The 27799-nt window shown below is 40.8% G+C and overlaps 1 protein-coding gene across 1 annotated transcript; it reads right to left on the reverse strand.

Annotated features, from left to right (window-relative positions):
• Positions 1-3375: 3375 nt before the first annotated feature.
• Positions 3376-26941, reverse strand: LOC109463369. Its single transcript, XM_019760142.1, has 35 exons — positions 26849-26941; positions 25824-26003; positions 25255-25436; positions 24805-24997; positions 23075-23245; positions 22852-22974; positions 22511-22633; positions 22057-22179; positions 21616-21738; positions 20507-20629; positions 19646-19768; positions 19408-19530; positions 17934-18206; positions 17239-17517; positions 16870-17011; positions 16266-16414; positions 16055-16131; positions 15010-15153; positions 14664-14754; positions 14321-14496; positions 13573-13800; positions 12573-13119; positions 12248-12316; positions 11728-11954; positions 11254-11463; positions 10685-10842; positions 9738-9882; positions 8665-8776; positions 7872-8086; positions 7351-7509; positions 6219-6666; positions 5459-5689; positions 5036-5120; positions 4542-4780; positions 3376-4025 (listed from the first exon to the last, which is right to left on the reverse strand). Exons 1-35 carry the CDS (start codon positions 26901-26903, stop codon positions 3493-3495), a joined length of 6579 nt encoding a protein of 2192 aa, XP_019615701.1. The 5' UTR covers positions 26904-26941; the 3' UTR covers positions 3376-3492.
• Positions 26942-27799: the final 858 nt, after the last annotated feature.

Below are 27799 nucleotides of genomic sequence, written 5' to 3' on the forward strand. Positions count from 1 at the left end.
TGCCATACTTTTTCCTGTTACGGTGACAGCTCTGATGATGCCCAAATGCTTTAAATGGGACCCTGTCTGAAATGTCTGTTTAGGAATTAAACCTTTTTTAGTGAACGACTTAACACTACTAAGGTTCTTGAACTGTAAAAGTCCTAGATGTCATTAGGCTCCAAGCAGAGGTTTGGGGTTTGGCTTAGTTTTTGCGCGTTTAGGCTTTTTTATCGGGCTTTCTTTTTTGCACTGTAATTTCTTGGTGTAAAAAAAAATGTTGACGCAAAAAAATTCCAGTGCAAAAAAAGAAAGCCTAGCCTGGGTGCCATCCGAGTTGTAACGGGTTGCCGTTACAAATCGGATGGAACCCAGGCCAAAGAAAGCCTGATAAAAACTTAAACCTCTGCTTGGAGAGTAGATATCATACCATTTGTGACAAAAGAATTTTATTTCTTCATTCATTAAGCTTCACCATAACAATGGAGGGTCTTACGGAACAGGTGTTACCGCCTTTTCATAGCCCTCTTATGAACAAGAACATAAATATTACAACAAATAATCGATATACACATTGGAACAACAGATCTAGTATAAAATCCACATAAAAGTGGGGTAAAATGAAACAGCAGAAAAAGTAGTTAGATAAAATAATACAATAGTCATACAGTGTCGGATCTCTGCAATGCCGGTGTGTTCCGCTAGAGGGCGATTATAGAAAGTTTATTGCAAATTCATGCCCGAAGGCTAATTGCATGAACAGAAGAAACATTTGTATAAAAACAGATAATTAATACACATAGAACTACTGATAACTATTAAGAAACTACTAGTAGAAAACTACTGGGTTTTACTTCTTTTTTGAAGACAGAGGAAGACAAAGGATCCCACTTTTTCTATAATTTGTGGGTTTTCGGATGTTAAGACGAGAGTAGTTTTCTTTTCATTTGTATATGCGTGAAAGTTTGGGTAGAATTTGGAGACGAAGTCAAAGAGTTCATTTCGTTCATTGCTATAGAGGGTACAATTTGAGATAAAATGCGTTTCGTCTTCCACCGTATTCAACGTACAATGTTTGCAAATTCGTTCATACACTTGGAGCTTCTTATAACGCCCTCTCTCAATTTCGAGAGGGTGTGCGCTAATTCGTAATTTACTTATTGCAGAGCGAGTGTTAAAATCGATTAAATCCAGGTATTTTTCCATGGAATATGCTGTTTTACATTTTTTGTAGAACCTTAGCTTACCAGAATCAACATTTAACTTGTGGGAAATAGTTTGTACATACATATCAGAAATCCTTAACCTTAACATGGTGCATATAGATTTGATATCACAAGAAGTGTTACATGAATGGATCCATGGAATAAGTAAGAATAGCCACTAGAATCTTATATTTGTTTCACACGCTGTAGTAAGGTTTTTCTCTGACAATGTGCATTTTGTTGAAACAGAAGAGCATCAGCTTGCAGTGGGTGCCTATTACAATCCATTTGTACAAGTCGGAGCCAATATTTTATAACAAGCAGTGAAATATCTGTATCTAGTGGCAGTCTGCCCAGTTCAGCCCTAGATGCTAGATTACTGCTATATATATGTACACTCCTCCAGGTGAGCGGACGTTCCTCCGGTTTTGAGCGTACATTCCTCCGAAATCGGCACACTTCTCACGGCGGCGGTTTGAGCGTACACTCCTCCAGGTGAGCGGACGTTCCTCCGGTTTTGAGCGTACATTCCTCCGAAATCGGCACACTTCAGTCGGCGGTTTGAGCGTACAGTCCTCCAGGTGAGCGGACGTTCCTCCGGTTTTGAGCGTACATTCCTCCGAAATCGGCGCACTTCTCAGGCGGCAGTTTGAGCGTACAGTCCTCCAGGTGAGCGGACGTTCCTCCGGTTTTGAGCGTACATTCCTCCGAAATCGGCGCACTTCTCAGGCGGCGGTTTCAGCGTACACTCCTCCAGGTGAGCGGACGTTCCTCCGGTTTTGAGCGTACATTCCTCCGAAATCGGCACACTTCAAGTCGGCGGTTTGAGCGTACAGTCCTCCAGGTGAGCGGACGTTCCTCCGGTTTTAAGCGTACATTCCTCCGAAATCGGCGCACTTCAGGCGGCGGTTTGAGCGTACAGGTGAGCGGACGTTTCTCCGGTTTTGAGCGTACATTCCTCCGAAATCGGCGCACTTCAGGCGGCGGTTTGAGCGTACAGTCCTCCAGGTGAGCGGACGTTCCTCCGGTTTTGAGCGTACATTCCTCCGAAATCGGCGCACTTCAGGCGGCGGTTTGAGCGTACACTCCTCCAGGTGAGCGGACGTTCCTCCGGTTTTGAGCGTACATTCCTCCGAAATCGGCACACTTCAGTCGGCGGTTTGAGCGTACACTCCTCCAGGTGAGCGGACGTTCCTCCGGTTTTGAGCGTACATTCCTCCGAAATCGGCGCACTTCTCAGGCGGCAGTTTGAGCGTACAGTCCTCCAGGTGAGCGGACGTTCCTCCGGTTTTGAGCGTACATTCCTCCGAAATCGGCACACTTCTCACGGCGGCGGTTTGAGCGTACACTCCTCCAGGTGAGCGGACGTTCCTCCGGTTTTGAGCGTACATTCCTCCGAAATCGGCACACTTCAGTCGGCAGTTTGAGCGTACAGTCCTCCAGGTGAGCGGACGTTCCTCCGGTTTTGAGCGTACATTCCTCCGAAATCGGCACACTTCAGTCGGCGGTTTGAGCGTATTCTAAAGACCCCTAGTATATTCTTACAGTAACGCAGGTGAGTAGTTTCAACTGGTGAATTGTCATTTATAGCTTCTGTGCCCCAAATTTCGCATCCGTACAGGAGAATCGGCTTAATACATGTATCGAATATTCTCAGTAGACACTTTGGGGAGACAGAGGAACGAGCGAGAGATTTTAAGCTGTACATGGCTTTACGTGCCTTAAGCGACAGTTGTTTTTAGCTAGGGAAAAGCTGCCTGATGACGTTATAGTTAGACCGAGGTAACAGTAGGAGGGGACTATGTCTAGCGTGTCTTTTCCATAAGAGAATATTTGTTTAGAAAGTGTCCGGCCGGATTTGTTAAATATCATAACTTTTGTTTTCTTTAGGTTGACTTGCAGTCTCCACCTGTTACAAAAGTCTTCTAACTTATTGAGGGCGCATTGTAATCCTTTGTCAGATTCTGAAAATATAACAATATCATCTGCGTACAATAGACATGAGACGAATAGATTTTGTAGTTTTATATACCGGCTATATAATACATATATAATATGCAATACTATACAGATTGCTCTATACGCTTCTGGAAAAAAAACTCGAGGTAGCCTTAAGTTTGCCATGCTATTGTAATCTACAAAATAATATCCATATATTAACGTTACATAAGGCATATTCATAACGGGCGTAGCCTTTATGATAACTGATGATATTATGAACTTGATACACGTAAGTGTGTTTGAATCACACAAACACAAAATATGTAGTGGAAATATTCTTGATTGATACACAGCACTAACGACTATGTTACCGCTTAGCATTGGCATGTTTTTGCATATGTCGTATTGCAATTTTCTGTCGCAATTTGGTCTCGAATCGGCGTCTCTCCCTCCTCTGTCGTTGCCGTAGTCTTGCCTCATCCACATCATGTTGGTCCATCAGTATCTGGGCATTCTTGAAAATGGTCCCCTTTTCATAACCGGATTTCACATCTGTTTTCATCCTCCTTTCATCCAGTTTTTTCTTCAACATCGCTTCGGCTCGTCGCCTGCTCTCTTTCTGTGCTTCCTCAAATTTTAGCTGATCGTCTGCATGAGCTTGGAGAAGTCTTTGGACCTGCTCCTGGATACCGTATGAGGTTGAACTTAGCAGTGAAGTAGATTCTTCGAATGTTCCTTGTAATAATTTCGCCGAGAGACGTGGCTGGGTGACATCTAGGCTAGGGGAAGGACTTTCATTTGTGTTGTGAGCCCAGAAGCAGTTTGTAATGTCAGAGATTTCATTCAAAGTTTCCTCTATCACTCGGAAGTTGGTATTCAGCTCAGCACGTTTTACCTCATCTATAAGAAAGGGGCAGATGATGAGTTAAAAATATTCTAGCAAAGCCATGTCTGAAGGCTAAATGCAGGTTGATAGAACAAGTACACGTATAACAAAGTTCTACTTCTACTATGGAAACTTCTACTATGAAGACTATTTCCTGAGAGGGGTAAAGGAGGCTATTTACATCAGGACCCACAACCCTTCACTTAACCGCGACGGGGGCCGACATCGTCTACCAGATACCTTTGACCCAGTGTTGGCGTCACACTTCAAAGAAGCCACGTGACAAGCCTCACTGGGTCAGTCTACTGAGGAAGACTACAGTGACTGGTCGAAAGCTCTAGGTGAGAGAATTTTTTGTGTTGGACCAAAAGTTTAAACAGAGGGTTGGTTGATTGATTGATTTATTGAAAATACAAGATCCTTTGAACTTAACAGCTTGTTGTACAACTCATGTGATATAGGAATGAATGATCATGGTTTGTTGGGAACGATTCGTGTGAAATGTTTTCTGATTTAATCAGTACATTTACCTGTTTGTACATCCGTCTCTGGTGGCGAGTGGACCCCAAACATTTCCTTGAAGGTTTTCCATACGTAATCTACAAGTTCCTGGTCATAGTCATCGTCAATGGATGCTCGGGAGGCAATAGCATCACAGATGATGGTTACCAGGAAGTTGATGAGGATTATGAAGATTAATATCATGAACAAAGAGAAGAAAATCGGGCCGACAACTGGGTTTGCCTCCAAGATTTCATCAGCAAAGAACCTGAAAAAATATTGCAATCAAGTCTAAACTAAAACATTGATGACAAAAATTTGTATCCATCGGTGGATTACTAAAAGTTTCACAATACAAATTCAACAAAATGGCATTTTTATTTCAAAGCAAATTAAATGTTTCTACTGCATTTACATGTAAGTTCTACCATACACACATGAAGAACAAATACACTTGTTTTTTTTTCACAATATAACAATGAGTCTGTTTTAAAGATGAAATAGATAAAACGTGGGTACATACCTGCCCAACAACATCTCAAATAAGGCCAGCATGGTGTCCAAAACGTTGCTATAGGCCAACAAATGTGTTCCAAACAACACAAGTCCTGAATTGAAGAGAGGGAAAGCAATTATCACCAAATGTCAAAAACCTTTTTTTTTCCGACAGCATAGATGAAAACAATAAGAAAACTACATACACACAACGTTTATGTATACATGCATTTGATACGTCATATGAAAACCTATTTCAGCGTATCCTACTTATCAAGAATGATCAAGAAGTGTGTATAATTTAATTTTTTTTGTATTGTCTTCGCTGCTGCAAATATTGCATGAAAATTCCTTAGATACACAGAAATATATAGAAATGCAGAAATACTTTTGTATCCCTCTTATTATCCCAACAAAACAAAGAATAGATTTTACAGAGGTAAGATTTTACCGGAGCAGGTGAAGGCCATGAAGGCTATGGCGCCTGTAACTGTGAAGCTCATCAGGTCGTTCTTCATGGCCCCCGGCAAGGCGAGGAAACTGGCGATGGTCTTGCTGAAGCGGACGACTCGGAGTAGCGTCAGTGTAGTGATGAAGACCACAACGGCCAACAGGTGCTTGAACACATCATCCCACCAGAAAGTGGGGCTAAAATCTACAAACTGTTCTATTCCAAGTTCACCTGCAAGATACAGATTGATAAATGAAACTTGATTATGTTAATCAAGTGCTATTGGCCACCGATTGGTCATGTAAATGCGGAAGCTATCCTTAATGTAAATTTCTAGAAAGGCCGACATTTGCTCAAGAGCAAATACAGCACATTTCACCCATTCTTCCTCCCTATTCCAAATTTCCCCAAGGAAGGCAAACATTTGCTCAGGAGTAAATGCAGCATGGCTTCACCACATCCCCAGTACCAAAAATGGACCTATCCCGCCCCCTCCCGCACAAATGCATTTGTTCTCAAATCACCACTGTTCAAAATGTAGACTGTTCCAACAGTTCCAACAGTTAAATACCCCCATGGAGCAATGTAATCTCCCAACACCTGCTGTTGGAACACGTAGAACCCTGGTGGAATGTAAGAATTAAAAGCGTAAGAATTAAAGAAAAAAAACGTATTCCCCCTCCATGCCTCACGACCTATAAATACCATCTTATTTACTCCGTTCATTTAATGCTAAAGACTATAATATTCTGCAACCTACCTGTAGCTTCGACTATTTTCCTCAGTGCTGCAGATGCAAAGTGGTACCTAATTCCAAAAGTACAGATGACAGCTGCACATCCCACGACGCTCAGAAAAGCAAACACATTCCAAAGAGAACGGAAATGTTTTCTTCCTTCTCTCTTTATGGTTACCACCTCGTTGGTAGAATGGACCAGAAACAAAATCACGAAGCCGACATGAACAAGCATCATGCCGTAGTCAGAAGTATTTTCATACTGAAACAGCCTGTGTGTTTCAACAGTTGCTGATGTAGAAAGATGACCGATATCTTCCTGACGTACAGTCATTTTTATACTGCTGAATACCTTCAGCGATGGGTAGTAAAATGATAGGTGAAGTATCAGATACTGTGTGTATTTGTCAATCCACTGGTTCTGTTGGAGCTTGGAGAAAACCAATGTTGCCACAGATGGAGTGATGGGAAGCTCCATAGTAAACTTTAAGGCACAACCTGGGTTGTCTGACACTATGTCGCTGACATTGAATTGCCAACATGCAGATGCAGCATTTCCAGTTGCAATCACCCAACCTTTTTGACCGTGGTCTGTTTCTTCTGAAGACAAATATAACGCTTGATGAGAAATCTTAATTTATTGTTATGATTTGAATCATTATGATTATTTTCATGATCAACGATTTGTTACAATACAAAATACAATTATGATTAGTGATTTGTTATGATTTGAATTATTGTATAAGGGATGGTTCATTGCATTGTATGTATGTTGTTTTGATATATGAATAAAAAACATAATGCTTGATTAGAAATCTTAACGTTGTACACTTTCAGTCGAAGTATTATAAGAGTTCTCATACATTGGTTGTCAAGAAGAGTAATTCCATTGTCTCTTGGTGTACGTTGTCTTTAAATACATATATCTGTCAAACTGAAAACCCATAAACAATAGGACACAGAATATCCAAAACAAAAGGACAGCCTAGAAGAATTCAGAAGGAACTGCTTTGCAAGACACAGTGAGCTAGAATGAGTCGAGGGGGCCCATGGTTCCTTTTAGCATCCTGAAACGATGAAGATGATGTTGTGTGGATTGACAATGGTAGAACAGAGGGATATTTTAGACCGTATTCTCACCTGGTGCCTCCCTGACTTGAGTGAGGAGTGGCGGACCGATTCTGAACGCTTCAGTATAAAGTGGAAACTGCCGGTCCAGGTACTTCATCTTCCACCCATTGTACCAGAACGACGGGTACAAAACAGGCAGGAGGATGTCCTCAGTCCATGTCCAGAACTCATCAGCAGTGGTGATCTGTGGAAAATAAGGATAGAGAATGTTGCATCTATTGTTTCAATGATGGCAGTGAACAAATGACCGTATCAGTGCCAGTTAACAAATAACTGTTGTATGAATGATTAAAAAAAATAACTATGTATCTAGCTGTCAAACATCGACGAAAAAAGGAATCCTAACTACATACTCAAAGAAAACAGGAAGGCAACTTACAGGGATTGAAACATGTAGGGATATTCAGTCTATTTGTATACAAGCTTTTCCAGTGCGTTTCATAGTCCATCAAACATTTTGTGTTACGGATGTAAAAATCTTGTGCATGTTTCACATGTTCCACAGATGAGAAGCATAATAATGAACACGACCATGTAAATGCATACCTCATTGAAATCTTCCATGAGCGTGTTCGACAACGTCTGCGATGCGTGGAAAGCAAACGGCTCTTTGTCGTTGTGGCTGATGTAAAACAGGACCACAACAAACAGAAGCAGGAGGCAAAAGTCCCTCAGAACGTGATAAAACTGACGTCGTTGTTTTCTCTTATTTTGCATACTTTGTACAGAAGCAGCTTCAGGTGGGTACACCTTCTGTGGGGCTAAAACAAACAGACATAATAATGTCAAAGTTTGTCACCTACATATATTCGCAGAGAAAGTTCATGCATATTCCCATTCCATAATTAACACATAGTGTGCCAAGTGGACAAACTGTAACCTTAACTGATAAGTAGAGAAGACAAAAAAGTATATTCGCTGGGTTAAGAACACTGTATGAATCATAACTGGCTGCAGTTCGGAGAACTTGCCAGTATTTTTTTTTTCATTTATTTATTGCTCATCATTTTACAAATGTACAACAGCAGGGGGAGCAGAAGCGCATCCCCCTGAATTAGGTACAATTTGTCACATTATTTGAAAAACAGCGTTCACATTGAAAAATAATACATCTAAACTAACATATATACAAAAGACACATATAAAAATTATTTACAACATATATGCACTGAAGGTAACAGGTGGTAATTACTGAAATGTTAGCTAGGTTTCTCTTTGAACATGTACAATTGTCAACCAGTGATTCCATCGATAACCAGTGATTCCATCGACATCAACGGTTGTAACCTTATCCTTATCTGTTTATACAGAATCGCGTCAGAATACCCGGTAGAAATACCTTTATGGTCCCAAAGCCGTGCTTGCAGTTCTCCCTTGTTGATATCGTACGTTTTCTGTTTCTCAGTCGACTTGGTGCACATCAAAGAAGCGAGGATCGCAATCACCAAAATCTGTCGGTATACATAAACAACAGGTCCTTTTTGTTGCCCGTTTTAAAACACCATTTACCAGAGTGTCTGTTGTCCACTAAAATTGTTATCTATATCAAATGAATGCAGAATTTACCTGGCCAGTCTCTGTGACTAGACTTGACAATCCGAATGAAAAGAAGAAGGCCTTCAGCCAGGCTTCACTCTTCTCCATACCCCAGTCCAGACTGTACAGGATGACAAAGAACGACGAAGCGATGGACACCATCACCACCAGTAACCACGCCACGTACTTCGACCAACGGGACAGTCGATCTCCAAACAACCCTGAAGGTAGAAAACAAAGAACAAGTGATACACAATCCCTTATAAAGATATACACACGGCAGAAGCACACCCATCAAATAACGTGCAGAGCACTGATGTTACCAGTTTAATCGTTTCCTTTATGTAGTAAGATCTTTGGCGTTCACTTGTGACCACCAGTTTATTAACACTCGTTTTTAACTATATTAGAACTGATTCCATGGATTTAGCTGTGATAAAGAACAAACGTACCATGTTTTGGACGACGTTGTATGCCTAGATTCGTGACGGGCGCTGGAAGCTCAACCCGGAACAGTTTCACCGGTACCAAGGCGACAGGTACCACCATCAGAGCAGCCATAACACTAACGTACAGCTCCTTAGTACATGTGGAAAATACGTTAGACGTCGTTAATAAAAATAGATTATTGGATAGGAAAACCGTAATTGAATGAAGGATTGTTTTCCAAATGGGTATAATATTAAACTTTTCAAGTAAAGGCCAACAAAATCTGTCCTCACTGTCTAGTGCAGTAACTCCAAACAGTTGAGTGGCTCTCATGAGCCTTGTTTTTTTGGTGAATATGACAGGTCTAAAAAGGTCTAACATCCAGAAACAGCAACAAAAGAACAATGCCAGATGCATATCATTTAAACTTGAATTATGAGGTCTTACTTGTAGTGTGAATTGTACAAATCCCAGATCATACACAGTGCTTTTGATGATCACCCCGCTGCCACTGCTGTACCACATGGCGCTGGCCAGCATGATGCTGTTAAAAACAGCCCAGCAGCAGGACAGACGTTCTGCCTTGGAAAAACTTGACCCTGCAAAGAGGTTTGAACAAATCTCACTAAATCATAAGTTTTATTGCAATACCCTGTCATTTACTTTATTTGTACCTAACAATATAAGGACCCATAAATTGAACATTGAACTTTATTATATATACTGGAAATATAAAAGAAATAACATATTTTGCTGCAAAATAAGAATAGAATTCTCCATTTCTTTTATAGAGGTTTTTCATGGACGTCATAATAATTATCATATGAATCTCGGCGTATGAATTAATTAAGCAGCAGCGTGTTGGCATGTTTAACAAACTGTCACAGTAATCCAACATGGCGGATGTGAAAAGCCTCTATCAGAAATACCTTCAGGTGACATAATAGGGGATATCCACAAGTGTTGATCGTAGAACATGGCGTCTGTGTTCTCTTGTAACAGGTTACTGAAACACTGCAGTTGTTCTTGGGTCGCAACTGGCAGGACCTTTTGTACTTGTCCGTCACTTCTGCCGTCAGACAACCAGTCATAACAGATGAAATGATAGCTGTAAAGGGCAGGAAGGAGTATCAATGGGTGAGAAAGAAAGTGCCATACTTGGTCTTAAACGGCTTTAGAAATACAAGCAAAATTTAGCAAGTACAGACTGAGTGATGTAAAAGAGTGGATGCCAAATATAACTGGTTTCTACACTCACTGAGAGGAATCAGGCCATGGCCAGTTATCCCTTGCACATGTATTTTCTTCATATTTTCTGAATTGTTGTAAATAGGTTATAAGTAAAGGTCGTTAAATCATACATATAGCAACATAAGACATTGTCTGTTTCTTACATTTCGTGTGTTTGTAAATCCTTCACAATGATGTCCTTCAGAAACCACGAAGCTTCATCCACACCGGTGTTGTCGTGCCAGATGTGCAGCAGCTCCAGATGCCCTAGTGACGTCTTCTGGGGCATGATGAGGTCATAAATACCACCTCGTAGCAAGGACTAAAAAGACATGAAAGAGACACGTACAAGATTCTCAATACACTGTCTCCTGTATGGAAGAATGGGTAGTCATCAACTGCAAGTCTTGAGAATTTTGTACATGCTACGTTCAAGATTCTCAAGACGTTGTCACATGTATTGAAGAATGGGTAGTAATAAGAACAGACATCTTCCTTCAGATGGACTACAACCCTGATGACTAAACGCAATGTAACGCGGCAATAACATAGTCATAGAATTTGATAGTAGATGTGCATTCCATACTGATGACGAAGGCATGCATACCTATCGTATACAGATGCTGTAGTACAAAAGGGCATAGATGCTCAGTACCTATAATAACCTTGGGTACAACGTACGGTAAACATGAAGAATCCTGATCAAGTTAAAAGAAAAGAGCTTTAAGCTTACTTCTCCTCTGGGATTGACCACTTTGACTGCAGTTTTGCTGTTGGATCCAAATATTTTGAACCCTATTCTTGCTGACGTTCCAGCACCAAAATTGGAGCCAGTGGTGACGGTGACCTGGTACAGATATGGGGCCGGCATCCTGTCCGGGGGGAGGACGGACAGCAGTGGTAACTGCTTTCTTCTGTTGAGAGTTGCTCCACCCATCTTTTCCTGGCAAAAGAGTGCACGAAAAGCATGAGGGGCAGTTATAAATGTTTTTCAGCGATAAGAATGTGTAAGAAGATTTTGAGTGTATCTGTATCGTTATAACCGGTATAACCGCCCTTCGGCGTAACACACCAGCTTCGCAGGCACGCGGCGCGGCGGCAGCTAGCTATATCACACCCAACGACTTGTTACATTCAATCTTTGCACATTTGATTGCAGGAGTTGTTTGCACATTTGATTGCAGGAGTTGATTGCGTGTGTACTCACGCTAAGACGCTGAAAGTCGACATTGAAGATAATGATCAACAGAAGATAGAGAGCCCACTCGCTGATGACAATGTAGAAAACGATATTGCTTTTGCTAAGGCTCTCGGGGTCCCCAAAGACGTTGTCGAATTCAATAGTATTAGGAAGAAGGTGTACGGAGCCGGCAATGGCACCCCTCGGCCTGGGGAAGCTGCAGTTACATCTGATGACGCTTTCAGATAGATCCACTTGGACCTGACGACACGACAAAGAAACACATTGTACATTTGATAAACATTTTAGTCGAAATTGTAGAGTTTCATCTTTCACAGGCAATTACAAAACTATTGCTAGCTTGATATTGCCGGTTTAATTTCGTCTGCTTGTATAAATAAAAAAACAATAACACAATTTGTGACTATCGTAAACACATACGAGTCAACACAATTCCACATATATTTTACTTTGATACCCTGTTAAGATTGACATACCCCACAAGCTGTGTCTTGCCACTTCTCCGATGTGTAACCCCAGTTGACACAACTCACTGTTGATGCCTGAAGTAGGTAGTCTTCAGGCAAAGGTGCAGATTGCAAAAGCGTGCGCGGATCTGCAGGTATATATTATATCCATATCAGAGAATAATAAGAGAACCCTAACTGTGTGTAAATTCACCGAGACCGCCTGCTAGTGGTCACGTTTCATAATGATTCGCTTCTCAACAATTGGTTTTATATGAACAACTGTAGCTATTTGGGAATGTAATCCACAGTTGTGGTTACATGCATGTATAGATTAAGTAAGAACAGTTTATATTAAAATTCATGTGAATTTTCATGTAATCATAACATCTTATAACGGTTTACCTGATTTCTGTATCCCAACATAAAGTCTCCCCTGTCGTCTCTGGATGTTTGGAGTAAATGTTCGCAGGCTGTCCGTGCCTCGATGCCAAGCCAGAACAACATCTTCCTCCTGAACTATCATCATGTTGTCATACAGCTCCTCTGTAGGAGGCGTGTCGTACCGGAAGAACACACGGAATGCAGCGGCGTGATCCCACCACGACAACTGCATCACCATCAGGATGGTTGAAGAGTGAACGTCAAAGGCATGGTGAGTCATTGTCGCGTTGTTCTTGTGACCAGCCGCGGCATCATCCAAGTTTCTTCCCTGTCCATCAGATGCATTGCTCTGTGCGTACTGCGTCCCAACTAAACCTTGTTCCTCAAGATGACGTTTTTGACGTCTTGGCTGTTGGAGATCTGCGAAGTCCAGTGTTAGTGGCATGGTGACGCTGAGCTGCAGGGAGCAGTTCTGAGGTCCCAGGGAAACCATGTTCACTGACGTTGTGACGTTTTCTCCGTAGGTCGATGAATTCCAGGAAAGAAGATTCATTTCCATTACCACCATCTATTAGAAAAATACATTCAATTGTTGGTCGATCAGGCTTGAGAATCCTCTATCATTGTGAATGTGTAAGCAATACGGCGTCAATTGTTGAATGGTTATGTTAGTAAACACTGAATAGAAAGATCTACGGTTCCATCCCTGGCATTCCTACCGCATTGTCCTCGGAAAAGGCAACGCACACGACATTTTCACTATATCCACGTGGAAAAGGATACCTGAATTCAGTTCAGCGAGTAAATGGTGCACGTGGTGGAAAGAGAGAGGTGGTTTCTACCCTTCAACAATATGCCCAAGACTCGCGTTGATAAAAATCCCAGTGTTCCTACAGGACGTATACTTAGAGCTAGGTACAACTGTTCTATAATATTTTTCAATGCGTGAACAAGGATATATAGAAGCAGATATCCTCAGAGAATGATACACCTTATCAATAATATCTGTTACCCCACCAACCTTGACATCAGTTCTGCCATCTGACGAGCAGCCTGTTGTAGAAGCTGTTATGGTAACCTGGCCAGCTTGAAGTGTCACGTAATTACTACTGGTGGTCCTTGCAATCACTATGGCAACTTCATCGTTTTGACGTGTTGTAACGTATTCCTCCGTATGTGGTAAAATGTCCATAAGACTGTTTGCTGCTCGGTCGATGGAGTTCAGCAGAGAATATGCAGCAACACGAAGCTGTATGTTGAATACAAATTTGCAAAGAATGAAATGGTAGGTGGACGACAGATATTTACATAAGTGTGCCATCCACAGAAAGATAACTGCTATACATTGAAGCCCATTAGCATTTGCCGCTGGCAAATTAGATGACGTTGTCCTAATGGCACCCTCTTAATTCTAGGTAAAATATATGTGAATAGTTTCATCAGGTACTAGGTTGGTCATTCAATGGTTAGAAATTTTGAAAGTTCTTCATATAAATAGTTATACACAACAAAGGGATATTTGCCTTCACGCATTTCAGTCATAATTCTGCTACCTTCCCCTGACAATACTGACTGTTTCTACTCCCATTGCTAGATGGCACTTCAGAATCAGAACCGGCCATTACTGCTTTGAGGATGGTACTAGAAGGACTACCGCTAAATGATTGCAGGTAGACATATATAATAATTTTGTATTAAGTACTTTGTTAACCGGTCAGTCGATGCTAAAATTGATAAGGACATGAAGAAATTGCGAGATTAATGCCAACCTGAAGCTGAGATTTCAACTGTTGATCCTTAATGTTCTTCAGCTGTTGTTTTGGTGATACATTCACTGAGTGCACATCTATGACATCCATTTCAAACAGGTCTACGGAGTCATCAATGGTAATGTAGTTCTTGGTCGGTGTCATTTGTATCAGACTGGACACAGTACTTGCTATGACTGCAAAATTGAATCTTATTCAATGCAATGGCAATGGGTGAAACCCATGAATAAGTAAACGACAATTATACGCAAGATGAAATATGAATTTTCTCGATTAGACGTGGGGGATAACATGCTGCTATTCTTTTTTTGAGAATACTTATCATGTTACTTCTGCTACTCACCATCATTCATCTTCTCCATCGTTGTTATTGTAGCTCCTTGAGTGGCTCTTAGGAGTTTAGAAGACTTGCTCAACAAATCTATAGCTTCCCACTGTAAGGACAATGTACAAGTAGGTGATTTGTTGAGGTTTGAATGTACTGAACTTTTTGTTTGTTTTGACTCTCGAATGGGAATCAAACTCAATTTCGCAAGTGGGGCGAACATTTGGACTGTAGTAACAAATTTTTGTTTTGTATGTTTTTATAGAAAAATATGCATTTAATGGGATTTTTCAGGATTACGCTTTTATTGTAATCAAAAAGGCACTTAAGCAGCGTCCATCCGGACCCAAAGAAGATATCTTACCCAAATGACTAAAATATCAGATGATGACAGCGTTGACATCCCCGTTTGTAGTAAAGGAGGTATTTTTGCTATGATTCCGATGAGATTTCCAATTGGAGTCTCTTCGTTGGCGTATCTGTCCACTTGATCCTTCAAACGCAGTATCTAAACATAAGGAAATGAAACAAACCAAAATGCTTTTTATTTGCAATGCTGGTGAGAATTATTTATGGTATAAAAGAAGAAAAAATACGGTGTGCAAAATAGCTGTTTCTATAGGGTTAAATAAGTTCTTTCACTACCTCTTCAAGAGGACTGAACTGCAATTCAGTAGTCTGTTGTTGCCCTCCGTTGTTATATTGAACTGAAAAATAGCGATGCCATGATAAGCTTTTATCAATATATAATTACGAAATCAATAAAAAGATAATGGACTTTCCGAGACAACAAAGTGGTACGTCTAGTAGCAAACCTAACGTCCCAAACATGATGAAACGATGTGAATATTATGAAATATGTTAGATCATTTCAGAAAGACCATTCTTATTTTGTTATGCCCTTCACTAATGCTCACCTGGTGACGACGTAAATGAAGTTGGTGTCTTTGTTCTGGGCTTCAAATCTGTAAAATGATAGGATACTATTAGTTTATACACGAGTCCATAGTTTATATTCCTATACATTTAACATGTGACTACAGCTTCGTATTAGAATACTTTAAAGTCATAAAATGTAGGAATTCGAATGACCAACAATCAAAGAGAACGTCTAATTCCTGGCCCCTGGAGAGTACATAGCTAACAAGATGTAAATGAACAACACAGAAATGTATTTGCAAGTCTGACCAGTTGTTGTAATCGCTGTTGTCGTCTCCAGCAGCCGCAACTTAAATGGGCGTAATTCTGGCGTAGATTCTGGAAGCAAACACAAGCAGTTTACTAAGTGTGGTCTGGAACTGCCTTTAGATTATGTAACGATGAATATCGGATATGTTTTAGAGATAATAGAATTTTTCACCTTGTGTATGTGCAGCGGTAGCCCGATGTTCAAACCAGAACGCTGTTGCTTTGATGTCCAAATCCTCGTTGTCTATTGGTGCCATCGCAGTGACTTTGACGTTCAGATCAACATCATTGTCTATAACTAAAAGAGATGCAAACGGTATTATTTGGTGTAACAATCGTTTTGTAAAACGGTAAACCGTGCAGTGTACGTTCATAGCTTCCTTCGTAGTCGTATACAAGTACATTCTTGATGACAACTTCGGGAACATATACCTGTATTGTCAACGCTCAAAGCAACGGTGCTACAAAAGCTGACATCTTCCACACTACGTCCGTATAAGCTGACGGCTGCAATCCAGACGATGTACTCGGTCTTTGGGAAGAGCTCCGTTATGTTGAACTCCGTGAGGGTAGGTTGTATGCTGTATCAAGAGACAGGACGTTAAGTTGCGATTGTCGTTCCAAGCACAAAGCGTCCAAATTTACAATGGTCTCTGTACCTTTGTAATGATTGTGGACAATGGACAATTACAACCTTACATTATTGCCCTCCATATGGAGCACCTGTCATTCTTTTGTTTAAAACAGGTTTATTTATTTATTTATAATGGGTGGAGAACAGGCAAAGGCATGTAGCCTCCCTATATAGTATGTATACTATAATTCGTACATTCATAATACCTAAATTAGTGTATTGGGCGACGCAACCTGCAATCGTGAACTCTATTAATGCCGAGCACAAATTCACAACAACACATTTATTGAACTTGGATTATTCAACTCAAGCACCAATAGATTGCAAAGTTCCCGTGTTTCGTGATGTATTAAAAACATGCAGTTAGTTGCAATAGTATATAGAAGAAGGCAGTCTGCTCACCTAAAATGTATCTCATTTTGGTTTGTAGTGTCGATTACTCTGAGATCATATGAGACCACAGCTGCTACAGGTGGTGTCCACATCACGTGCATCCAGGTGGAGGAGACGTTCTTAACCGTCAACTCAGTCGGTGGGTCCGTAACTGAAATCCATGGGATAAGCGGTACATGTAATACTAGTACTGATCTACATATACAAATGACAATGAGAATTGTGCCTTACATAGAAGTTATATGGTATTTGTATTCCTCCATGTAAATATGTCTTACAGTCATACAAGATTGTTCTAACATTTTCCAGCACATTCCACTTTGACATTGATGATTATAAGTAGGTACTAGTTGCTTATTGTCTCTAGTCTCTGCTTACCTGTTATACCCGTTGAGGATACTGTTTCACTCCGCCCAAACCGGCTGACGGCAGTCAAGCCGACTGTGTATTGAGTGGCAGGGACAAGTCCTTGCAGCAAATATCTATTGCTGCTAAAAGGCAAAGTTAGAGAACTCGTGGATCGTCGTTTCCTGCGTTGTTCTACACTGCTGTACGTAAGTTCGTATTCCGTGAGCTTGGCAACTGGCGGTGTCCAGGACAGGACCAAGCTACCGGACCTGGTATCTTCAATCTTCAAATGCAGTGGAGCATCGGTATCTGCGGTTAAAATAAACAAACTTTTGCAAAATTGTGATCGAAGGCTAATTTCATGCACAATGTCAAAGAAAGTAAAGTAAAGCAATAGAGAATATATAACTATTGTCTGCGCAACTTTTATTACTGCTAAGAGTTTGTCTTCTTTGAGGGCAATGGATTATGAGTAGTCCCACATTCGATAATACATAAATCCCAAACATAATTGCTATATCAGAATCAATAAAACTATATATATATGTGTGTGTGTGTGTGTGTGTGTGTGTGTGTGTGTGTGTCTGCAACAATAGCTATAGCCTCAACAGAGAATATTTCATCCCATATGATTGTAGCAAAAAAATATTGAATAATTCAATGATAATTCAAGCGATTTTGACAATAAGAATTGTGTTAGCCGTACTTAAGGGATAGTCCCTCACCTGTGACAATTGTTAGGTTTGCCTGTGGTCCATCGATGTGTGAATTGACGCACGTCACTGCCACCACGTACTCTGTGGCGGGGATCAGAGAAGTGAAGGCAACAGAGACCGCTGATTCAGGCAGGTACTGTGTGGAAACTATGGCCGCAGTTTCCCTGTCCGTCAGCCACACTCTGTAGCCAACCACCAGTGCTCTAGCAGGCAGTAACCATTGCACAGTGACCGACTGCTGGCCAACACGACTGACACTGAAGTTTGTAGGAGGTGGTAGGGCTGTAGTTGTAACAAGGAAACATTTTTGTGGTTTGTCTAAATTGTAAACTTTTGATCTAAAAAAAACGCATGGTGATAATTAAATACAAGCCAAATTGATTATAATTTTCACCATTATTTGATAACATTATAGATATATCATTTTAATCCCCCCCCCCCCCAAAAAAGAATAAGTGTATGTTCCAGCATACGCTGACCAAGACAACATATACAGGTATGGCTAATCGCACTGCTTTTTCTTGCAACAAGAAGAATAAAGTATAATCATAAATCGTATATAATGCAACAACAGAGACATGTGCCTCAATCGGAGCTGACTATACAAAATAACACATACGTGGTAGAAATGATTTCAATTGCTGCAAAAATATTGAAATAAATGTAATAGTATAATCACCAGTTATGCACTCTACGCTGGCGTTAGCGCTGTCATTCCACAGTCCAAAGGCAAGAACAGTGAAGGAGTACTCCACTCCGCTGTACAAGCCGGATATCACCGCACTGGTGTCGGTACGGCTCCGGAAAGACTTCATCGGTGAGGGTTGGTAGAATCCTAGGAAGGAATTAGTGTTGTTGGTTATTTATCATAACAATCAACAAGATTTGATGAAAGTGTTCAGAGTACTCGTGAATCGAATGATGACGAAAACCATCACCAACGAAGAATCTTATAGCCTTTGCAACACAAACTATCACTGTTCATGGATCTCTTGGCCAGTAGGAGGGCTACTAGAAGCGTATGTACGTAATGTAGCTAAGCTAGAAAAGTGAAAAGTAGCAAAAGATACCAACCGGTTGTAGGTATGTATGTAATGCTGTAACAATTGATGTCAGCAACTGGCTTGATCCAAGTTAAAGATACCGAAGTTGTTGTAAATGAACACGATAAAAGTGAAACAGGGTCGAATCCTGTAGGCATAAGAATACGAGGGTCAACTATAATTTTCTGATATATATTTTATATCATTACTGGTGATTTTAGGTATCGGATTTTATCATTATTAAGTCTAATACGTGCACTTCTATTTTGGCTATTCAAAATGAAAATACGCCACATTTAACAACATCTGAGAAAAGCTATAAATATAGAAATAGTGTCAAATGCAAAACCAAATGATACAAATAACGCATCTTATTTCGACAAGAAATTGTTAAATACGGCGTCTACTTTTACTCTAAAACCGAAACAAGAATGCCTTACCGTCACAGGAAAACTGGTCCACATCTAAGCTATACCCAGTCGCGCAGTAGCAGTTGAAGCTACCAAGAGTGTTGTTACAGAACTGTCCACAGCCTCCGTTTGCTGTGTCACATTCGTCAACATCTGACAAGAACAGATGGACATTTTAATGTTATACAAATCATTCTTCTCAATGATATTAAAGATATTTGACATACTTTTTGTAAAAGGCGAATACTATGTAATGAATTATGCTTACCATCACAAGTCTGTCCATCCACATTTAGAATGTAGCCGGTACGACAGAAGCACTCAAAACTACCGATGCTGTTGTTGCAAATCTGGGCACAGCCGCCATTCGTGGTGTCACATTCATCTATGTCTGTTATTAAAGAAATGAATAGTCTTACACAATTGGTAATTGTAACGTCATTGTCAAAAGGTTAGTTACTATGGCGATAGTCGAAAACTTCACCATTTTGATTCCTCGCCGAACTACAGTTGTCCTTTTTCGTTTTCGAAAATCTATACGTTTTCAAAAACTGTACGTCCTTTCCTTCTTCATTTTCCTCCAGCCTTGGTGTTCAAATTCCTGACACAAACCGATGCACTACTAAAAAGCTATTGTACATGTAAAGTTGGAGGCCTACCAGTTATAAACAGTAGATGTTCAAATGTGACCGATTGATGATACAGAAAAGTACTACGTACCTTCACATGTGAAACCGTCTGCATTCAACACGTAACCAATGTGACAAGTACACTGGAAACTTCCTATGGCGTTGTTACACATCTGTTCACAGCCGCCATTTGCCGTTGTACATTCGTTGATATCTTGACAGAGATTGAGAAGTTAACATTGAACGAAAGATCAGTTCACAATGTTTAACGTATTTAACAAAAAATATCACAATTTTAAAGTTTTGTTTCACGAAAAATCATTCACAATATTTAACGTTTTTAACGAAAAATCACTTCAAAATGTGTTTACCGTTGTCACTTATGCAGTTTGCAGTTCAGTAACTTTAGTTAAGCATTGTCAAAGATAAAGGAGTCATTAAACAATTTTAACCCTATCTCAACAAAGGCTTAGACAATAACAAATAAAAGTGTTCTTTACCGTCGCAGGAGGACCCGTCGGCATTCAAGCTGTAGCCAGCTCCACAGGAACATTGGAAACTCCCGATGTCATTGGTACACGCCTGGTCACAACCACCATTTGCAGTGCTACACTCATTCACGTCTACATAATTTACAAATTACAATTTTTAATTGTTGTCGATTCGAAAAAAAGAAAACAGGAGTCTCAGGTACTCACACCACTTCCAAGAATAGTTTTTCTAGACGCAATGTAATCTAATGTGATGTATTATGTTTAAATGTAATTTTGAATAATGATACACTATAGGTTCGATCGAAAAGACTAGTAAAATATTAGATCTTACTTACCGTCACAGGTAAAGTCATCGCTACTTAAGCTATAACCTATTAAACAGGAGCACTGGAAACTGCCTCTAGTATTGGTGCAGGTTTGGTCACATCCACCATTTAATGACGCACATTCATTCACATCTGTGTTAAGAAACAAAAGTTGGGTTTCGAAAATGTTGTAACAAGCAACACATTAAATAAACATGACGTTACCATGCTAGCTTGAATGAATTGTCGTAGATTACTTGGTTAAGCAATGAATTATGTCAACACTCTTTGTGTTATTGTTTTAATATACATGTACATGGTTGTTCACTAGTACTACTTCGAAGGCAAACAAGTCAATGGCTAGAAACAAATACAGAATCTACTCTTAACTCATACAAGGGTTCCTTTTATTTGAATTGTAAGCTGAATTAGTAATATAGAGGATTAGAATTTACTGCTTAGCTGGAGAAAAGAAAGAAGGAAAACGTGTATGATGAACTATATAGAGATACCCACCGTCACAAGAGAGCCCATTGTCATTCAGACTATAGCCAACACCACAGGAACACAGGAAACTTCCGAGGAAATCTGTACATATTTGTTCACAACCGCCGTTGGCATAAGCACATTCATCCACGTCTGTATGAATATAAAACAGAGATATCAATCTATAACAATCAGGTGCATTGAATTTAGCTGGTTTACAGTCAATTGCGTCAAATATTATGCTGATCATTTGCATATGCTGAGGAGATGTTTATTTTTTGGAAATGTTAGAAAGAAGACCTTAGAAAAAGAGAAGATACTTACCGTCACAACCAAAACCATCGCTATTTAAGACAAAACCGTCCCTACAAGAGCACTGGAAACTTCCGATCAGGTTGTGGCAAATCTGCCCACAGCCACCGTTTCCAGTTGCACACTCATCCACGTCTGAAAGATGAACGAAATTAGTTGATGTTTATCCTCATATAGATACCCTTATCTCCGTCTCTACTAATTAGCAGAGTGCATACAGGTAGAAAAAGAAGAGAAATAAAGTTACTGGAATGTCCGTACCAATTTTCTACTGAAGCAAAAGCACATACCATTGATGAATTTACTCGAATACGCATATTTTCTAAGCCTATTTCTCATCTTTTCTTGTCAGAGATTGCTGATTTTTGTAGCTTTTGGATGGTTATGTCATCTAGACTACCCATAGGGATATGCTTCTATCTATGCTGGTTATACTTTGTAAAAGTTTCTCACCATCACAACCAAATCCATCGCCATTCAAACTAAAACCGTTCCCACAGGAACACTGGAAACTGCCGGCAGTGTTGGTACACAGCTGATCACAACCACCACTGGCAGCATAACATTCGTCCACATCTGCATTAAAAATAAATAAACTTATTGTTCAAACATGTTTGCCTTCTTCAACCAAGGCCTCATGCGTTCATCTTTGTGTTATGCTGAGGTCATTACGACCCCAGCGAAAGGCTTACTGCCCCGCCCCTAGGTGTATATGGTGAGACAATCCCTGGTCAGGTGCGATCCACAGAATAAACCACCAAGTGAGCGTAGTTATAACCAGTTATTCATTCATTTCGGCCTTATGCAACTATTTCCAATTCTTCATCCATTTCAGTCAAATGAAACTATTTTTACTGCATTGGGGAGGTCCCGTGGAGACTAGTGAGGTAGTATTAGAGATTCTTACCAGTACATGTATGACTGTCCATGTTTAAGGTGTAACCAACCCCACAGGTACACAAGTAGCTCCCGATGAAGTTGTGGCAATTCTGCTGGCACCCACCATTTGCACTGATACATTCATCGATGTCTGGGCAAATAGAAAAAATATACAAGTGTCATATACAGGCCGTGCATATGGACAGATATTAATAGATAGATAGTAGTAGATAAATAGATAGAAATTCGAATGTGGACAGACAGATAGATAGATGATAGATAGGTTGTCATTGGATGAATGTTAAACTTTTCGCTTAACATAGACATGTACCAACTTTTGTAAAAATACGTTCACAAAATGACTCGTACCGTCGCAGGAATGGCCATCGACGTTCAGGTTGAATCCATCCACACAGGAACACTGGAAGCTGCCCAGGGTGTTGGTACATACATGGTCACAGCCACCATTTGCAGCTGAACATTCATCAATGTCTGCAAAAGAACAAACATAACACACGTTACGTAAGCAGACTGTTAGAAACGAAGAGTTTTGAAGTCGACATGATTGACCTCTCATTGGCCAAAATCCTACCGTTGCATGACGGGACGTTGCTGCTCCATGTCCGGTCTGCTTGGCAGGTAGAACTGGAATCTCCGACCAGATCATATCCAGGGTTACATGTGAACTGTACCACGTCCTGGTAGAAGTTGGGGCCGCTCGAATCACCATTAATAGGTGACGGCAATGCCGGGCACTGTATACCTGATAAAAAATTCATAAGATTCATATGATATGACATCAATGAAAAGCCTCGATATGTCGATTTCCTCGACTAGGAAAACTAAGAACAATGCTAAAGGACAAAGCCAATATTTTGCAACAGCAATTTGTTTTGGTCAGTGTGACATCATTCATAATGATTGTCATGTCATTGGTTGTTCTGTCTTTTTTTTTAGTCTTACGAGTGCAGGTTGGGACGATCCCACTCCATGTTCTGTCAGCTTGGCAGGTAAGACTGGGGATTCCGACAAGCTCATATCCAGGATCACACAAGAACGTCACCACGTCCTGGTAGTAATTGTTTCCAGTGATTGCACAGTTCACTGGCGCTGTCAGTAGAGGACACTGCACGGCTGAAATAGGAGTTAAATTAGAGTTAAATTTCGTTTTGAACTACTTTTAACTCTTCATAACATTGTTTATCATTCCTACGTGTAAAACATAAAACCAAGCATTTGCTGATGAATATTCACATTCTGATGATTGACATCATATATCATATCATATAAAGAAGGAATAACAATGACAAATCGAGGTTGCATGCATGTTATTTTCATACCCATATCTGTTGGCTACCAATACGCTGAAAGATTTTTAGATGTCACAATACTATTAACGTAATCAAAAACCATTCGCAAACCTGAATAATGATACTTCAGGAATTTAAAATATATTTCAGTAAATAATGATAATAACAGTAATAATAGAGGTAAATAGAATATCAAGCACCATTTTATCTTCTGCATCAAATGTGTTCCAACTTTTTAGGCATGGAAAATGATATGCGTGTGCCACGTCGAGGCAATGATGGGCTTGACATTTTTGACTACTTCTATTGGTCAAAATCCTACCGTTGCATGACGGGACGTTACTGCTCCATGTCCGGTCTGCTTGGCAGGTAGAGCTGGAATCTCCGACCAGTTCATATCCAGAGTTACACGTGAAGTGTACCGTATCCAAGTAGAAGTTGGAGCCGGTCGAATCACCATTAATAGGAGGAGGTAACGCCAAGCACTGCACACCTGGCACAGTAAAATAAAACGGATTTAAACGGCCAATCTACTAAGTGACACGAAGAAGCTACCATGATCGTGTAAACGTATTGATGGATTCGGATAACGCTTCGACTTTCATATTTTCTCTCTCATCTATCCGTCAGTCCATTTATTATTTGACCATTGGGGCACTACAGATGATTTGACAACCGGTGTTCTCCACCCTTCTAGGTGTTTTGTTCTTCTTAACGTTTTACTTAGTGTGATGACTGTCTATTCTATTCTATTCTATTCTCTGATACCATCCTCCCTCTTTTCCGTTGCCCTCTTTCTTCCTCCCTGTACTGTTCCTTGCATAATTGTTTTGACTAGTCCCGATGACCGTTACACGTGGCCATACCACTTCAGTTTTCGTTTCTTTGATATGTTTCGGAAACCATAATTTTCGTATGATATAGCAACGTATGACAATCTTCATATTACTATATTTTAACTGACATTACTTAACATTTACTCTCAGTAGAGATCATTAGATTTGTAACATACGAGTGCAGGTTGGCTCGACCCCGCTCCATGTGGCGTCAGCTTGGCAGGTCAGACTGGCGCTTCCTTCAAGCTCGTATCCAGGATCGCACGTGAACGTCAGCACGTCTTGGTAAAAGTTGGAGCCACTGACGCCACCGTTTATAGGAGGAAGTAACGTCGGACACTGCACACCTGATGCGGTAAAACAAAGCGCCTTTTAACCTCAAATTGCAAACCAATTCAGCGACCAGAAGATCTTATAATGGTCATATGTGGTTGACGTCTCGATTTTGGTAATAGGGGTTTGTGGTAACATTTTATCAAAGATAATTTCGTACTCAGGAAAGGATCATAGTAACCTTTAAAGTATCACATTTTTATTGTCATCGACCTTAGTACTCATGTAATAGCAACGGATGTCAATCTTCATATTAAGGTCTTTCTTTTGTTTAAGTTAAGTAGTGATGCGGCTGGTTTCTTACGGGGGCAAGTTGGGACGTTCCCACTCCACGTAGCGTCAGCTTGGCAGGTCAGGCTTGCGCTTCCAACAAGCACGTGTCCTAGGTTACACGTGAAGGTCACCACGTCTTGGTAGGAGTTTGATCCTGTCCTCGCACCGTTGGCAGGAGCTGCCAGTGGTGGACACTGCACACCTGAAATGTGGAGTAAAATTCCCGATGCTTACATGTATATTTTGTTGTTATTCCTCGTACCTCTCAGAAGGTCACGCAGATGAACAGTTAACGATCATGTTGCCTGATTTTACAATGTGAAGTCCTAATTCTAATATATAACTGAAAGAAAATTTTGCAAGTGCCGTATGAAAAAAAAAGAAACATATGCATGATAATGTTGTTTTAGTTGCAACAGTGCTATGCAATTTCATTCATAGGCAGTGCAGCAGCGGCAAACAAGATATGACAACACAAACTTTTTGCTGCAATCTAAATAAAGAAACAAAGATAAACAAAACATAGAATAGGTTAGTCTAATTTTGTTGGGACGTTTCTATACATAATCACGATTGTCCCAGACTATACCTGAGCAGATGGGAGCATTGTCACTCCACGTGCCGTCTGCCTGGCATGTGATGCTGGCCGCTCCTACCAGAACGTACCCCAGGTCACAGTCGAAGCGCAGCTGATCCTGGTAGATATTAGACCCGTCCGTAGGCCAGAATATACCGTTTACTGGAGCCGAGATGGTCTGACATTGTACGACTGAAGCAAAAACAAAAGGGAAGAGAAACAGCATTATTAAACGCACTAATGAAGCGTCTTTAACATCACAAAATCACAAAGAGACGAGAAGAAGCCGAACCTATGTATTAGAGTAGTTTTAGAGCAAATGTTGTTAGATTAGCATCAGTAGTTCTGTCTGTACCGTATACCTCTGCATCTGTTGACCTGTACTTAGCCAGATAGGGCATGAATGTACATAAAAGGTTATCATTATTATCTAACATGGTCTCCTCGCCTCCAACAGGTAGCCTGGATGCCAAACGCTGGCGTTCATAAGCGATAGATTTTTTGGGGGGGAGAAGCCCTAATGTCTGCTACAGTATCCGCTGCCCAAACCCATGGCTGCCCAAAACCCTTTACATTTCGACGCAAAGTGATAATAACGCCCCGTTCACAGTGAAACTTGTCGATCCGGATCGGCCGCCGATCGGGATCAGAAATTTATGAATCCGGATCGGTCGTGCGTTCAAGTGCCAAATCGGGGTTGGCGGGGCGTATGGCTTCCCTGGCCGAAGGTGTTATCACTCATTCGCGGTAAGGGCTGGCACCCAGGCTACTAACAGAGGGCCTAGGCTTCATTTAAGTCCGACCACAAATAGGCTACAAAGCTGAGTGAGAAAATTGGTGCCTTTCTCAGGAGACAAACAGTGGGACCTACGAGGAATTCAAACCGAAAATTTCTAGATTAACACATCCTTTCTTCACTCTACATTGTAAACAGGATTTGAACAGTTGTGTGCATTTTCAATGATACAATGATTACACGGATATGGTATCTTAAGCTTAGCTACTAACAGTCCTCCGGCAATGTTGGGACAGTTTACCTATGCATGTTGGTCTGTCTCCACTCCAGGTCCCATCGGACTGACAGGTTAGCATAGACGTACCCACCAGACTGTACCCGGTGTCACAACTGAAGGTCACCACGTCGCCGAAGAAGTTGGAGCCGGGATATATGACCATACCGTTTGCTGGGCCGGTCAGCATTGGACACTGTATAGCTGGATGCAGATATGGAATATAGTATATTAGAAATGAATAATTCTGAGATAATTTGTTTCCTAATTATGTGCGTGTATCTATCTATATCAGATCTGTTTATCTCTCTCTTGTCTCTGGTCTTATTTTGTCTTAACATAAAAGCAAACAAAAACACAAGAAAATGGCAGACATACCAGTCCTTGGTACTGAACTCCATCCACACACACCCAAATGCGTTTGTTCATTGCATTAAATATCGCACCTGTCCTTGGTGCTGAACGCCATCCACACAGCCAAACGTATCAGTTTATTGTACTGAAACTCACACCTGTCCTTGGTGCTGAAATGAATGTTGAGCCCTGATATCAGAACAGATCCTACAAGATAGTGTTCATTGGCTAGATATGTGGCTATTAGCCACCCTGTAGCCTTTAACTCCGGTGGCCAATGGATCTTCTTACCAGATTGTCTCGTATTGCACTTTTTCTAACCTATTAACCTATTGACGGGGGGGGGGGCGATATCGACTTCAGACAACCTTTGACCCTTTGCTGACGTCACACGTGGGAAAAATCACGTGTCTACAGCATGTGGGTCTACAGCATTTGGGTCAGATAGCTGAGGAAGACTGAGTGATTCAGTCGAAAATTCCGGTGAGTGAAATTTCTGAGTTGGAGAACAGTTTAAATTTTTCATAAATTTCTAACCTGTACATGTTGGTGGAATCCCACTCCATGTCCCGTCAACCCGGCAGGTGATTGAAGAGGCGCCGGTCAGGTTGTATCCTGAGTCAC

Source organism: Branchiostoma belcheri, unplaced genomic scaffold, assembly GCF_001625305.1.
Source record: "Branchiostoma belcheri isolate BF01 breed outbred unplaced genomic scaffold, Haploidv18h27 scaffold125, whole genome shotgun sequence".
Taxonomy (NCBI): Eukaryota; Metazoa; Chordata; class Leptocardii; order Amphioxiformes; family Branchiostomatidae; genus Branchiostoma; species Branchiostoma belcheri.

Bases quoted from the DNA above. Each gene is read 5' to 3' on its own strand.
- LOC109463369 (XM_019760142.1), bottom strand. From the start codon at position 26,903: ATGCTAACCTGTCAGTCCGATGGGACCTGGAGTGGAGACAGACCAACA. The intron at 22,634-22,851 runs GTACGAGTCATT...CTATTTGCCCAG, and splicing joins CGATGGCCATTCCTGCGACG to ACATCGATGAATGTATCAGT. The intron at 17,012-17,238 runs GTAAGCAGAGAC...CATGGATTTCAG, and splicing joins ATCCTCAACGGGTATAACAG to TTACGGACCCACCGACTGAG.